The sequence below is a fragment of the Rattus norvegicus genome, chromosome 7 (genome assembly GCF_021556685.1).
Source record: "Rattus norvegicus strain SHRSP/BbbUtx chromosome 7, alternate assembly SHRSP_T2T, whole genome shotgun sequence".
NCBI lineage: Eukaryota > Metazoa > Chordata > Mammalia > Rodentia > Muridae > Rattus > Rattus norvegicus.
In genome coordinates this window covers 122,708,112-122,721,264 of record NC_141540.1, presented here as the reverse complement: position 1 = coordinate 122,721,264, position 13,153 = coordinate 122,708,112, and the positions used below count along the sequence as shown (strand labels likewise).

The window sequence follows — 13,153 nt, the reverse complement described above, 5'->3', positions numbered from 1 at the left end:
ACAAGCTTGGTTTCCATTACCCAGTCACAACCAGGTTTATCGTCACTCAAAATTTAATAGTTCTGATCACTCAGGGTATTCACAGGTACTTATGGACAGGGACACATGCACACACACAAACATGGAGGAGGGGCTAGAGCATGCACGCACACACACACACAGAGAGAGAGAGAGAGAGAGAGAGAGAGAGAGAGAGAGAGAGAGAGAGAGAGAGAGAGAGAGCGCTGGAGAGATGGCTCAGCAGTTAAGAGCATTCACTGGCCGTTCTTCAAGAGAACCCAGGTTCAATTCCCAGCACCCACATGGCAGCTCACAACTGTCTATAACCCCAGTTTGACAGATCCAACCCCTTCACACAGAAAAATATACAACAAACACCGATGCACATAAAATAAAAATTATTAAAAAGACTACTGAACGTAAAAACATCTTAAAAAAAAAGCAGAGGGTGGAGATCATAAGAGCACTGAGTACTCTACAATAGATCTGGGTTGGATTGCAAACACCCACATGGTGGTTCTCAACACTGGTAACTTCAGTTTCAGGGCACTGCCACCTCATTTTTGGACTTTAGGAAAAAAAACACTCATAAATGTACAGACCTTGTCTGAAACCCCTCCCTCCAAAATTATGTATATGAATGTGTACATACACACACACCGAGAGACAGACACACACACATACACCCACAGACACAAAAACAAAAAACAAAACCCAAAAAGAACCCTTGCTGGTATTCCAGCACACCAAAATCTAACATTTGTAAGGACAAGAGTAGCTTAGCCAGGTGAGGTGGTGCATGATGAGGCAGGACTTTGAAGTCAGCCTCGTCTGCATAACAAGCTCTAGGACAGCCACCTAGTACACCTAGTACACCTAGGGTTACTCTGCATAAAGATCCAGAAGACACAAGAAGACAGAGAATTAGAAAGGTTCTCACTTCTGGAACCTCAAACTCAACTATAAAGAATAGAAGGAAGAAGGACCGGATCAAAAAGGTATCAAGAGTTGGCAGTAATTGTCTTTGGCATATGGACTATAAGGGTGCTCATTATGCTAAAATTTAAAAACATCTCAAGTCCAAAAATCATTTAGTAAAATACAAGACGGAAACAGAAGAGGTAGGGAAGGAGAAGGGCAGAGGCAAAAACAATAGAACAGGGACAGGGAAAAGGAGAGAGGGAGGAAGAAAGGAAGCATGCCCACAATTAGGTTAATAGTAATTTACACATGCTATCTACACATTTAACCAGTATCACCTCTGTACTGGAAGAGGCACTTACTCATGTTGTTCATGGACCGCATGCCTTGGGGAGACTGTCCAGACGGCTGACTTTGTTGATTCTTAGCTTGGACGGGGGGTTGTGGTGGAATCTGGTTTACTTGATAGGGTAGTCCGAGAGCAGCATAAGCTCGCTCTATAGAGCTGGGATCAATCTGACTGACAGTGCTTAGGCTAGGGGTGGACTGCTGTCCCACTCCTAGAGAGCTAGGGTTTCCAAGCCCGACTGGTGCTCCAGTCAAAATTGCTAGAAAAGACAAGAAAAAATATTTAAAATGCTTAAATGAAAATTTTTTTTTTTTTTTTGGTTCTTTTTTTCGGAGCTGGGGACCGAACCCAGGGCCTTGCGCTTCCTAGGTAAGCGCTCTAACCGCTGAGCTAAATCCCCAGCCCCTTAAATGAAAATTTTAAAAGTCTCATTTAATAAAGTGTCTGAATAGTATAGATCTATGTCTCCAATTAGTTTTTTGAACAATTTTCTAGATCCATACTTTACATGCACTTCTGAATTTTTGGTTTTGTGAGACAGCGTTTCCCTTAGTAACCCTAGCTGTGATGGAACTTGCTTTGTACACAGGCTGGCGCTTCAAAGTCAGATCTGCCTACCTCTGCTTCCCTAGTGCTAAGATTAAAGGTGAGTGCCACCACCATACGCGGCTCCAAATTTCTCTCTTAACACTAAATACTTAATATTTTTTAAGAAAAAAATATGGCAGGGGTACTTTGTGAAGGTAATATTTTTACTTATTACTTTTCTGAGAAAAATCTCATCTTTGTTTAATAATTTTTAAATTTATTTTATAAAACAAATCTCAAACATATGCACACACAGACAGACAGACAGACACACGCACGCGCACACGTGCTTTTAAAAAGCCAGGTGATAGTGGTGCAAGCCTTTAGTCCCAGGTAGAGGCAGACACTATCTGTCAGTTCAAGGCCAGCCTGGTTTACAAAGCAAGTTCCAGGGCAGACAAGTCACACAGAGAATATCTATTTTGAAAAGAAAACAACCAAAAAAAGGAACACCCTCCCACACCCTGATCTAATATCCAACATTTCTCATTTGACCTACTTGTTGCAAGTACGTAAGAGTAGCCCACTTAATGCCACAACAACAATGCTTCAGTTTTGAAAATTAAAAACAAACAAAAAGGGCTGGAGAGATGGCTCAGCGGTTAAGAGCACTGACTGCTCTTCCAGAGGTCCTGAGTTCAATTCCCAGCAACCACATGGTGGTTCACAACCATCTGTAATGGGATCTAATGCCCTCTTCTGGTGTGTATGAAGACAGCAACAGTGTGCTCATGTAAAATAAATAAATCTTTAAAAAACAAATAAACAAACAAACTCATTACAGTTATAATTATATTTCATTACAACTATAATCCCAGCACTCAGGAAGCTGAGGCAGAGATAGCAAGTTCAGTGCCAGGACGGGCTACATAGCAAGACTATGCTCTAAAGGCAAAAACAAACAACCAAAAACCCACAACAGAATAGTTATATTCTTTTTCTTTCTAAAGATTTATTTATTTTACATATGTGAGTACACTTGTCACTGTCTTCATATGCATCACATGAGGGCATCGGATTCCATTACAGATGGTTGTGAGCCACCATGTGGTTGCTGGGAATTGAACTCAGGACCTCTGGAAGAGCAGTCAGTGCTCTTAACCGCTGAGCCGTTCTCTCCAGCCCAAAAATGAGGAATACTTATTTTTTTTGTTTTACTAGTTAAGAGAGAAATAGAAAACCTTTCATTCAGAATGACATGGCAGGACCAGAGTCTCAAAAAAATCAAGCAGTCGTCTATACTCTGTCAAAGGGCATTAGTGGGCTGCTCAAAATACTTGGGTAAAAACCAGCAAGATTTAATCACTTACACTGTTGATTTCGCTTATCCCCAGCATTTTTGAGAGGAAGACACACAGGACAATCATGCCTTGTGCAATTTTTCCAGTGTGAAATGATTTGTCGAGAAGACGCACAATGTGCCACTAAAACAAAACAAAATATTGTAAATTTTTTTTTTTATTTACAGGAATGACATCCAACTTAACAAGTGCTCCAAATGTAAAGACACTCTAAGCTACAGTGCAGAATGCACGCTAAACTCTTAAGCTACAGTGCAGAATGCATGCCTCTGAACACTGACACCAGACATAAAGTATTCAATTGGGCAAAACTGTATTGTGTTGAGTGATTGCCCATATGGCTATATGGGAACATATCAATGAACAAATATCACAAAATATCACAACTTCCTCTCTAACCATATACTACTTACAAAAAATATTTTTTAGTTGTCATATAGCAGCTGTGTTCATAATTTCCCAAAGAAAATGCAATTAAGATTCTTTTAAAAAAGTAGATAAATTGAACTTCATCCATACAGTAGCCTTTTTAAAGATATTACAAGAGGCAAATGGGTAAGGTGCAGGTTGTAAAGATAGCTCAGTCAAGGGCTTGCAGCGCAAGCATGAGAACCAGAGTTCAGACCCTAGTGCCTGAAGTGTGTCCTGTTAACCCCAGTGCTTGGGAGGTGGTGATGCTGAAGTCCCAGAACAAGCTAACTGAGCGCTGGCTCAGCCTCATCAGTAGTCTCTGGCAAGTTTAGGGATAGAAACGTGTAACAGCAACAGAGTGCTCTTCTACCACACACAAGGCTTAGGGTTCAATAGCCAGGACCAATATAAACAAGCAAATATACAGCAATAAGTTGTATTTTATTGGTCACGAATGCACCTGGTATACAAAGTTGGCTTTATTTATAAAAGGGGTGAGCAAAATTTAATGTCAGAACACATCTATGTCTAAAATGCCATCAACATAATCAAAGTACTAAATAAAAATATCATCTTAAAACCTACTCACCCCCCAGCTCCAAAAAAAAAAAAAAAAAAAAAAAAAAGCTACTCACCTTGACAGGATTTGCCTGACTGACAATGTGTCATATGGTTTAGAACATTTTTCATGGTGCGACAGTGGGGAAGATTGCACTGCCTCACTTCTCCATTAGCTTGCTCCCGGCGCTGGCACTTGTGAGCATGTAAAAGGAGAACAAGCTGCTGCTGGATGAGTTTGCGCTTCTCTGGATCAGCTGTATGCGCTCCAGAACCCATCCCTGGGGCAACCGGATTCACCAGGCCTGGCTGTTGGACCGACGGGGTAGGCTGTTGGCCCTAACAAATGTAGCAAAGATACATTTAACAAAGTTAGAGTGCCATCTTAACAAAAACTAGGTATTTTCAAATTAAACCTTTGGTGGTGATCTACTATATGCTAGACTTTATTCTTTAATTTGGATGGGAAGAATGTACATGATTAAAAAGCTCTAATTATCAGAAAGATTAATGCAATAAAAAGATAAATTACAACAACTCTCAGTAATTAATAGTCAAAGTATGTAAGTATTAGACACAGAGTGCTAAACCAAAAGTAAGAATAGGTAAATCCCACACTCTCAGTATTAGAGGCTCAGAGGAAAGGGTAAGATGCAGAACTCAAGGCCAATCTTTTCTACAGAGCAAGTTTGAAGCCAGTGTGTCACCAGATTCTGTCTGAAAAAACATACAGGGCTGAGAGGTGTCACAGTGGCTGAAAGCACTTGCTCATTCTTCTAGAGACTGCATTTAGTCCACAGCATACATAGCTCAGAGCTCACAGACTCCTGTAACTCCAGCTCTGGGGAACCCAAGATGCTCTTGTAGCCGACCTGGGCACCAGCCTACTGATACACGCATGCAAGCGTGCACACTTGCACACACAAACACAGGAAGAAATCTTAAAACAAAACACAAGGGTTGGAATTGAAGACAAGTGCTACCATGTCCAGCAAAAAATACTTTCATACTGCTAAAAAAACTAACTTCTCCCAGTAGAAGTTATTCCTGAAGACAGTGAGGACATGTCCTGTTTATCTTTGTATTTTCTTTTTTTCTTTTTTTTGAAATACAGACAATGATTACAACACAAAATACTAAAACTTCTAAAAGAACAATAAAATTGCTGTAGGACAAATTTCAAAAAGTAAAACCAAACCATGTAATTCCTAAGTAGAAACTGAACCACCTGCACAGGTGTGGCTCCATCTCCACAGATTAAAGGTGCGCCCCAGCATGCCTAGCGTGCCCCCTTTCTTTGGTCTGTTTAAGATCTGAAATCAGCTCAGATTGACCTGGAGCTTGCTATGTAGATATGACTGGCCTAAGTTTATTGGAAGCCACCTTACTGGGAATTTTAAACAGATGAAAACTGTCCATTACAGATGCTACTTCATGAAGCCTAACCATAGCCACTCATGGACTTAGTTCCATCCCCACAGAGAAAAACAAAAAATCACTTTGTTAACTGAAAATAACTTTGTTACATTAATAGAAATAAGATTAGTGACACACACACACACAACAAAAGAAAGAAAGAAAGAAAGAAAGAAAGAAAGAAAGAAAGAAAGAAAGAGAGAGAGAGAGAGAGAGAGAGAAAGAAAATTAGTATTCACAGCCCTTGAGAGAAGCCTGTGTTTGTCTTTAAGAGCAGAAAGGTTCTATTTTCCTATCCTTCAGTAACAATGCTTACCAGAGAACCTGCTGACAGACTTGCTGTAGTACACATTTACTCTTACTTTGAATTAGTCTTCCAACTGATGAATAGGTGCAGCCAATAAAAATCCATGAGGAAATTTTACAAAGTAAAATTCCATTCCAAGGCACAAGGGTGATAGACATCATGTATCTTAAGGATCCAAGTATATATAATACCAGTGTGTTAAATGCCAGCTTAATATGTTCACAAAATGGCTCAATAGGTAATTGTAATGACCTGAGTACAGTTCAAGACTAACATTAGAGAAAACTAACTTCTGCAAGCTGACTTCTGACATCCACAAGTTTACCATGGCATTGTGCACACATCTATTCTGTATGCACATAAATGCTAAAAAGAGAAAAGAGCCAGGCAGAGGTAGAGCAGAGGCAGACAGACCTCTGAGTTTAAGGACAGCCTGGTCTACAGAGCAACTTCCAGGACAACCAGGGCTACACAGAGAAACCACGTCTCCAAAAACCAAAATGAAGGGAAGAGGAGGAAAAAAAAAGAAGGAAAACAAAAAGAAAAGACAAGAAGAAAAGATCTTAATGAAGCAGTGTTAAGAACTCACCATGTTGGGCATTCCCCCACCAGTAACTGCTTTTTTGTCCATTGCAAATGGAGAAAGGTTATTTGGTAAAACAGTCTTTGTCTGAATTTGGAGACCAAGGCCACTTGCTCCAATCTGCTGTCCAGAATTCTGAGTGTATGGTGAACCATAAGGAGTGGGATTGCTCATCATTCCCATCTGCACAAAATTAGAAAACAAAATGTCATTCTCTATATTACTAAGCCTTCACCATGACCATACTTCATGTTCTATATTAGAAAACCATTTTAAATAAAATCCTTTGATTATTCTAAAAACATACTGAAAGACTCAGGAATATAGCTTAGCAGGTAAAGGTGCTTACTGTATGTAAAATTCTATCAACCTGAATTTGATCCCCTATATACCTGTAACCTATGACTCCACAAGGCCCTCTTACACCCGTACTCCTGGTACATGTTCTTAATGCACATACAATCAAAGTAAATACAACCCAAGTTTAAAAACTAAAGCACATTGGGGCTAGGGATTTAGCTCAGTGGTAGAGCGCTTACCTAGGAAGCGCAAGGCCCTGGGTTCGGTCCCCAGCTCCGAAAAAAAGAACCACAATAAAAGTATATGCTTAGCAAATTACATTTCACAAATTAAGGTTAAAAAAAAAAATCTGAGTAACAGGTAGAGGCTACAGGATCAAAAATTTCAAGGTCACCCTCGACTATAGAACTAGAGCTACATCAAACTTTTTTTTTTAAGATTTATGTATTTATTATATATAAATACACTGTAGCAGCGGGGCTTGCCTTCCTCTTTCCGCCATCTTGGCGCCTTTGGAAGCCCACTGGGAACAGGACTTCTAAAAAAACAAGTATGTCTGGAAGGCTGTGGTGCAAGGCCATTTTTGCTGGCTACAAGCCAGGCCTCCTGAACCAAAGAGAGTACACGGCTCTTCTTAAAATTGAAGGTGTTTATGCCCGAGATGAAACTGAGTTCTACTTAGGCAAGAGGTGTGTTTATGTGTACAAAGCAAAAAACAATACAGTGACTCCTGGAGGCAAACCAAACAAAACCAGAGTGATCTGGGGAAAAGTAACTCGGGCCCATGGAAAAAGTGGCATGGTTCATGCCAAATTCCGAAGCAACCTTCCTGCAAAGGCCATTGGACACAGAATCCGTGTGATGCTGTACCCATCCCGGATTTAAACTAATGGAGAGTAAATAAATAAAAGTAGATTTGTGCTCTTGAAAATAAATAAATGAACAAACACACACACACACACACACACACACACACACACACACACACACACACACAGTAGCTGTTCAGACACACAAGAAGAGGGCATCAGATCTCATTACAGATGGTTGTAAGCCACCATGTGGTTGCTGGGATTTGAACTCAGGACCTCTGGAAGAGCAGTCAGTACTCTTAACCATTGAGCCATCTCTCCAGCCCCTATATCAAACTTTTTAAAAAACTATCTTCTTTGTGCTCAGTTTATCTGGAGCCACCCCACTACAAAATGAAGAATGTTAATTTTTTTACACTGGCTTTGTTTGTGTATTCATGTGTGCCCATGCACACACATTGGCACGCACTTAACCATAGTAGTGCATGTAAAGAAGTTAGAAGACTATCTGATCTGAGTCAATGACACCAGGCCTGGCAAGTGTCTTTACCTACCAACACATCTCAAAACAGTCTCTCACTAAACTTGGATCTTCCTGATTAGGCCAAGGAGCCTGGCCATCACCTCTCCACTGTTGAAATTAACATGCCACCAGAGCCAGCTTTTTACTTGGATGCTAGGGACTTATTATTAAGTCCCTGTGCTTTCGTGGCAAGCATTTTACCAAATAATCTTTCTTAACCCCCACCTCAACTGCATATTCATACCAGGCTTGGTTCTGTGAGACCTATAATCCCAGCACAATTACCAGCTCTATGCCAGTCACATTTCCACTCTCATGTGACTGCTAATATTACCTTGTAAAGGAAACATTAAGATCACAATTATGTTCTTTAGTACCACCACTTACACTCTTTTCTTTTACGACATAATCTGCTATGTAACCAAGGCTGCCTTGGAAGTGCAATCCCCCTGCTCAGCCTCCCATGGCTGGATCATAAACATGAACCACCACAACTATGCTTATTTTGTGAGTGTTCTGCCTGGATGTATGTCTGTGTACCACTAACATGCAGTGCTTTTTAAGAACAGTAGAGGGCATCAGATCCCTGTAACTGGTGTTAAGGTTGGCTACAACATAGATTCTGGGAATAGTGACTGGGTCCTCTGAATGGGGAGAATTAGTGCTCCTAATTACTGAACCATTTCTTCAATCCTTTGCTTATTTAGATTTTAAAGTAGTATTCTAAAATAGTTATAATATTCATACCTATACTGAGTTACAGTGCATTTAACCATGTCCTTAATTAAAATGAAAATTTACTGAGACATAGTATAAAAGCCAGTTTACCACAGAACTTTGAATGACACAATAAAACACGTAACAAAATGTTTCTAAAAGTTCACAGAATAAAATGTAGACATTTGTAAGCTGCCTCAGTGTCTATAAATAATTATGTCAGCATTCACATATATCTCAGTACAAACTGGTGTTGTATCTGAGAATTCCCACCATCCCATTATTATACTTTCTGTCTCTTGAAGCCTTCCTTTTCTTTCTCCCCCACCAAACAGAATTAAAGATAGAACTATGTTTATGTCTGCTACACTGATGTTATTTAATCTCACTTCCTTTTATAGCTGATAATTCCTGATGTTCAATTACCCACCATAACACAGACACTGACCTAACCTGAAAAGGCAAAGAAAGGACCAATGTTGTAATCCCAGATTGAAACATTTCACCCTGCTGGGAGTTCCTTAAATAGGAAGCTATCAATTAAAAATAGCTTCAGGAAGTTCCTGAAACTGATCAGATTCACTAGATCCCTCCCTGCCAGAGTAAGCAAAAGGCTGAGTTCCCAACAGACAGAAGCTGAGCTGCATGCAGCTTTTCTCTCAGGAGAAAACTTCAAAAGAGGACTCTGAGGCCAGACAAGCTGCTTAGAAGCAGCAGAAAGTAGCCAAGGTGCCTGGAAGAGGTTTAGACCAACTGAGGCACATGGAAAGAATTTTCTTCAAGCTGTTGAGCTGCCTGTAGGCTTCCAGGTTCCCAGGTTTGTGAACCACCATTACTCACGCTGGGTGTGTTTTGGTAACGCAGTTGTCTTTGAGTTATTTCTTCTCTTGTAACCCCTCAACTCATATTCTGGTAAACACCTTAATAAAGCTCATTGGTTCGCCAAATAGGATTTTGGTGATATTTATACTTTAGTCTGTGAGTCCCTATTTGGGTAGTAGCCATTGTGTGTTGTGTCTTACAAGGGAAAGTTGTGTTACATAACAACCAGGAAGGGACAAGCAAAAAATGCCCTTACCCCACAAAACCCTTCAAGGTATCATTTTTCCTTTGCTAAAAATAGCCTTGAACATATTAAATATCTATTAATACTAAAGTTGCTGCAGAAAACTAGGATTGTAATAACATACATATGGACACATTACAAACCTAAATAACAGGGCTGAAGAGATAGCTCAAGCTGTTATAACCCCTTGTTCTAGCAAAAGACTCAGTTTCCAAGAATCTATATGGTAGCTCACACTTTCCATGAGTCCAGATTGAGGGGATCTTCCTCTGGCATTTGATGTCACCAAGCACACATGTACATAGTGAACATACATACATGTGACTAAAACACTCGTACATATAAAATAAAGAATTACAAACAAATAAAGAATAACAAACAAAACAAAGTATTCTACCAGGCAAGTACAAGACTGTAACATCAGCACCAAGAAGGATGAGACAAGAGACCTGAATTCCAAAGTTCTTGAACTTGAGACCAACATGGGCTACATAGCAAAACAAAACAGAAACAAAACCAGATTTGGTGGCAAATGAGTATGCCGTGTATATATATTCAGATCTCCCAGCAGGCCAGAGACATTAGATCCCCTGGAGCTCTATTTGCATGGGTTTGGGAACCACTCATCATAAATGCTGAAAACTCAGATCTCATGTAAGATCAGTACAAGCTCTTTAACTGTTTAGCCATCGTATCTCGACTACAACACACTAACTGTTAATGTAGAACTTTAAAGATCAAGAACTCTTGGTACTGGAGATACAGAGCTAAGATAATCTAGTTCTCAACTGACACTTGTGAAAACCTGGGCTTCATCCATATGTACCCCATTAACTGAGTGTGGGGTACTTGTGTGAAATCTCAGCATTCGGGATGCCGTAGTCGGAATATCAGTGTTAGACAGGAAGCTGGAGGTCCACCTGGGGTATCGAGATTCTATCTTTAATAAGAAACTCTCCTAACATTACATACAGAAATGTATCACAGAGTGGTACCAAGAGCAAATTCCAAAATTTATATTATCACTATTTGGGGGAACAGAATTTACTCTCCTAAAGTAAATACTCACTTGAATGAAGTTCAGAAATATTTTAGGGGGTGCTGGTGATCAATCCTAGTTTCTTGTTCATACTAAGCACACTTCCTGCACTGAACCCTGAACTACATCCTAAATATGGCAAGATCCACCCTCACCATCATCCTGTTTTTTGAGATAGTATCTACTATGTAGCTCTGGTTATCCTGAAATGCTCTGTGGCAGACTTGGCTGGTGTTTAATTCAGAGGTCCATCCATGTGGCTCTGGCTGCCAAGTGCTGGGATCAAAAGTGTGTGTTACCATGCTCAGCTTAAGATCTATTTTTTTCCCCAATGGTTGTGCAAGCCGTTAATCCCAGCACTCTGGAAGCAGAGGCAAGCAAATTTCCTGCAAGTTTGAGGCCTGCCTCATCTACATAGCTAGCTCCAGAACAACCAGGGCTGTTCAGAGAAACCCTGTCTCAAAAACAAAACAAAATAAACAAAACAGCAACAACAAAAAAATTTTAGATGTGAACTTCCCTATCAAAATTTAAGCTCTGAGGGTAGGAATTAGTGTTTTGTTCACTGCTATGTATTCAGGATATAATCTATGAAAGGACAGACTCGAGAGATGTCCTAGGAGACAACAGGAGGCTCACAGCTGGCTATAATACCAGCTACATGGGGAAACCCAATGCTTCTATGGGTATTGCATATATGTGTACGTACACACCTACACACACACACACACACACACACACACACACACACACACACACACACACAAATTTAAAAGTAACATGTTTTTAACACACCAACTTAGGTTCCTCCCAACGAATCTCTCCTTCTCTGCTTCCTAACCCTTGTCTGACATAATTAGGTTAAGTTCCACATATCTTCATGTTGACAGCTGGTCTATACAAACAGCTAGGAAACAAAAGCAAGGTGTGATGTTCCGCAACTGATAAACAGCTACAAAAATTTATTCACATAAACAATAAAACTCAGCTGTAACTAAAAATGAGATTTGTAGGGAAATGAATGTATGAGGTAACTCAGACCCAGAAAGATAAATTCTACACAATCTCTCATGCGTGGATCTTCAAATTTTTAAATTTGTATGCTTAACTTCAGAGCATCTGCAGAGGTGAGAACAATACAAAGATACCATGAAGGGTGGGTGTGAGTGTGAGGAAAGAAGTCTTAAGGGAAGAATAATAAGTGAACACATTTGATATGGTAGAGCAAAGAGTACTGTGGGTAGAAAAAATTTTGGGGTTTGGGGGGAAAGGTTAGTCAAATCTAAAATTCTGTAAGCTCAATAAAAATACAATTTTGGGAGGCTAGAGAGATAGCTCAGCGGTTAAGAACACTGACTGATCTTTGAGAGGTCCTGAGCTCAATTCCCAGTGATCATATGGTGGCTCACAACCATCTGTAATAGGATCAGATGCCCTCTTCTGGTGTGTCTGAAAACAAAGACAGTGTTTTAAAAAATACAATTTCAAGGCTGGCAGGAACACTTAGATAAGGTAAAATATTTGGTGCTTAAACTTGAAGACAAGGCTGTTTAATCCCCAGAACTCACATCAAGGCTGGAGAGAAACAACTCCACAAAGTAGTGTTCTGTCCCTACAGAGGGACAGAAATGTTCACAAACACATCACATACAAATAATTAAAAAAAAAAAAAAAAAAAAAGCAAACTGAAAAATACTGTTTAGGACAAGCTAGCTCAGTGAGTAAAAATTAATGAAATGCAAGCTTGATAACCTGAATTCAAATACAGAGAACCCCTGTAAAAGCCAGGAAAATGCCTTAAAGCTTCAAGTCCAAACAGAATGACAATTAAGTGTGAACAAGAAAAAAATTGTTTTTTGTTTTTTGGAGTCAGGATCTCACTGGTCAGACCTGACTGGCTTGGAATTCACTGAAATCCACCTGCCTCTGCCTCCCAAGTTCTGGAATTAAAGATGTACCACCACTCTGCCAGGAAAAAAAAAAAATCTAAACAGAAGTATTCTGCATGTCTGCTTATGCATACTCCTGCTCCCAAAGCTGTAAGTTACTAAATGAAAATCTCAGTGCCAGTCAGAGATGCTCCAGAAGCCACCAATACCGACTACTGTCGTTGTTTCAAATGTCTACTTGATTTAGATGGTAGGATACTACTTCTGAAAACCATACACTTTGATTACAGAACATGGAGAATGGAGATGAATTGGAGCTGGACGATTCCTTCTCCTGCTGACTAGCTTTCATGTGCTAGGAGGTAAAATGCAA

At 39.9% G+C, this 13,153-nt stretch overlaps 1 protein-coding gene and 1 pseudogene across 3 annotated transcripts in view; one reads left to right on the top strand and one right to left on the bottom strand.

Annotated features, from left to right (window-relative positions):
• Window positions 1-13,153, bottom strand: part of Ep300 (EP300 lysine acetyltransferase) — a 71,171-nt gene that overhangs the window by 38,265 nt on the left and 19,753 nt on the right. For both annotated transcript variants that reach the window (XM_087559839.1, XM_087559840.1), the window contains exons 3-6: window positions 6,441-6,617; window positions 4,206-4,467; window positions 3,169-3,282; window positions 1,284-1,529 (exon numbers count right to left, since the gene is read on the bottom strand). In XM_087559839.1, coding sequence (XP_087415965.1) covers window positions 1,284-1,529; window positions 3,169-3,282; window positions 4,206-4,467; window positions 6,441-6,617 — 799 coding nt within the window. The remainder of the gene's footprint in view (window positions 1-1,283; window positions 1,530-3,168; window positions 3,283-4,205; window positions 4,468-6,440; window positions 6,618-13,153) is intronic.
• Window positions 7,261-9,057, top strand: Rps35al1 (ribosomal protein L35A like 1; annotated as a pseudogene). The gene has a single exon (XR_015625791.1). The product of XR_015625791.1 is annotated as a ribosomal protein L35A like 1 (transcript).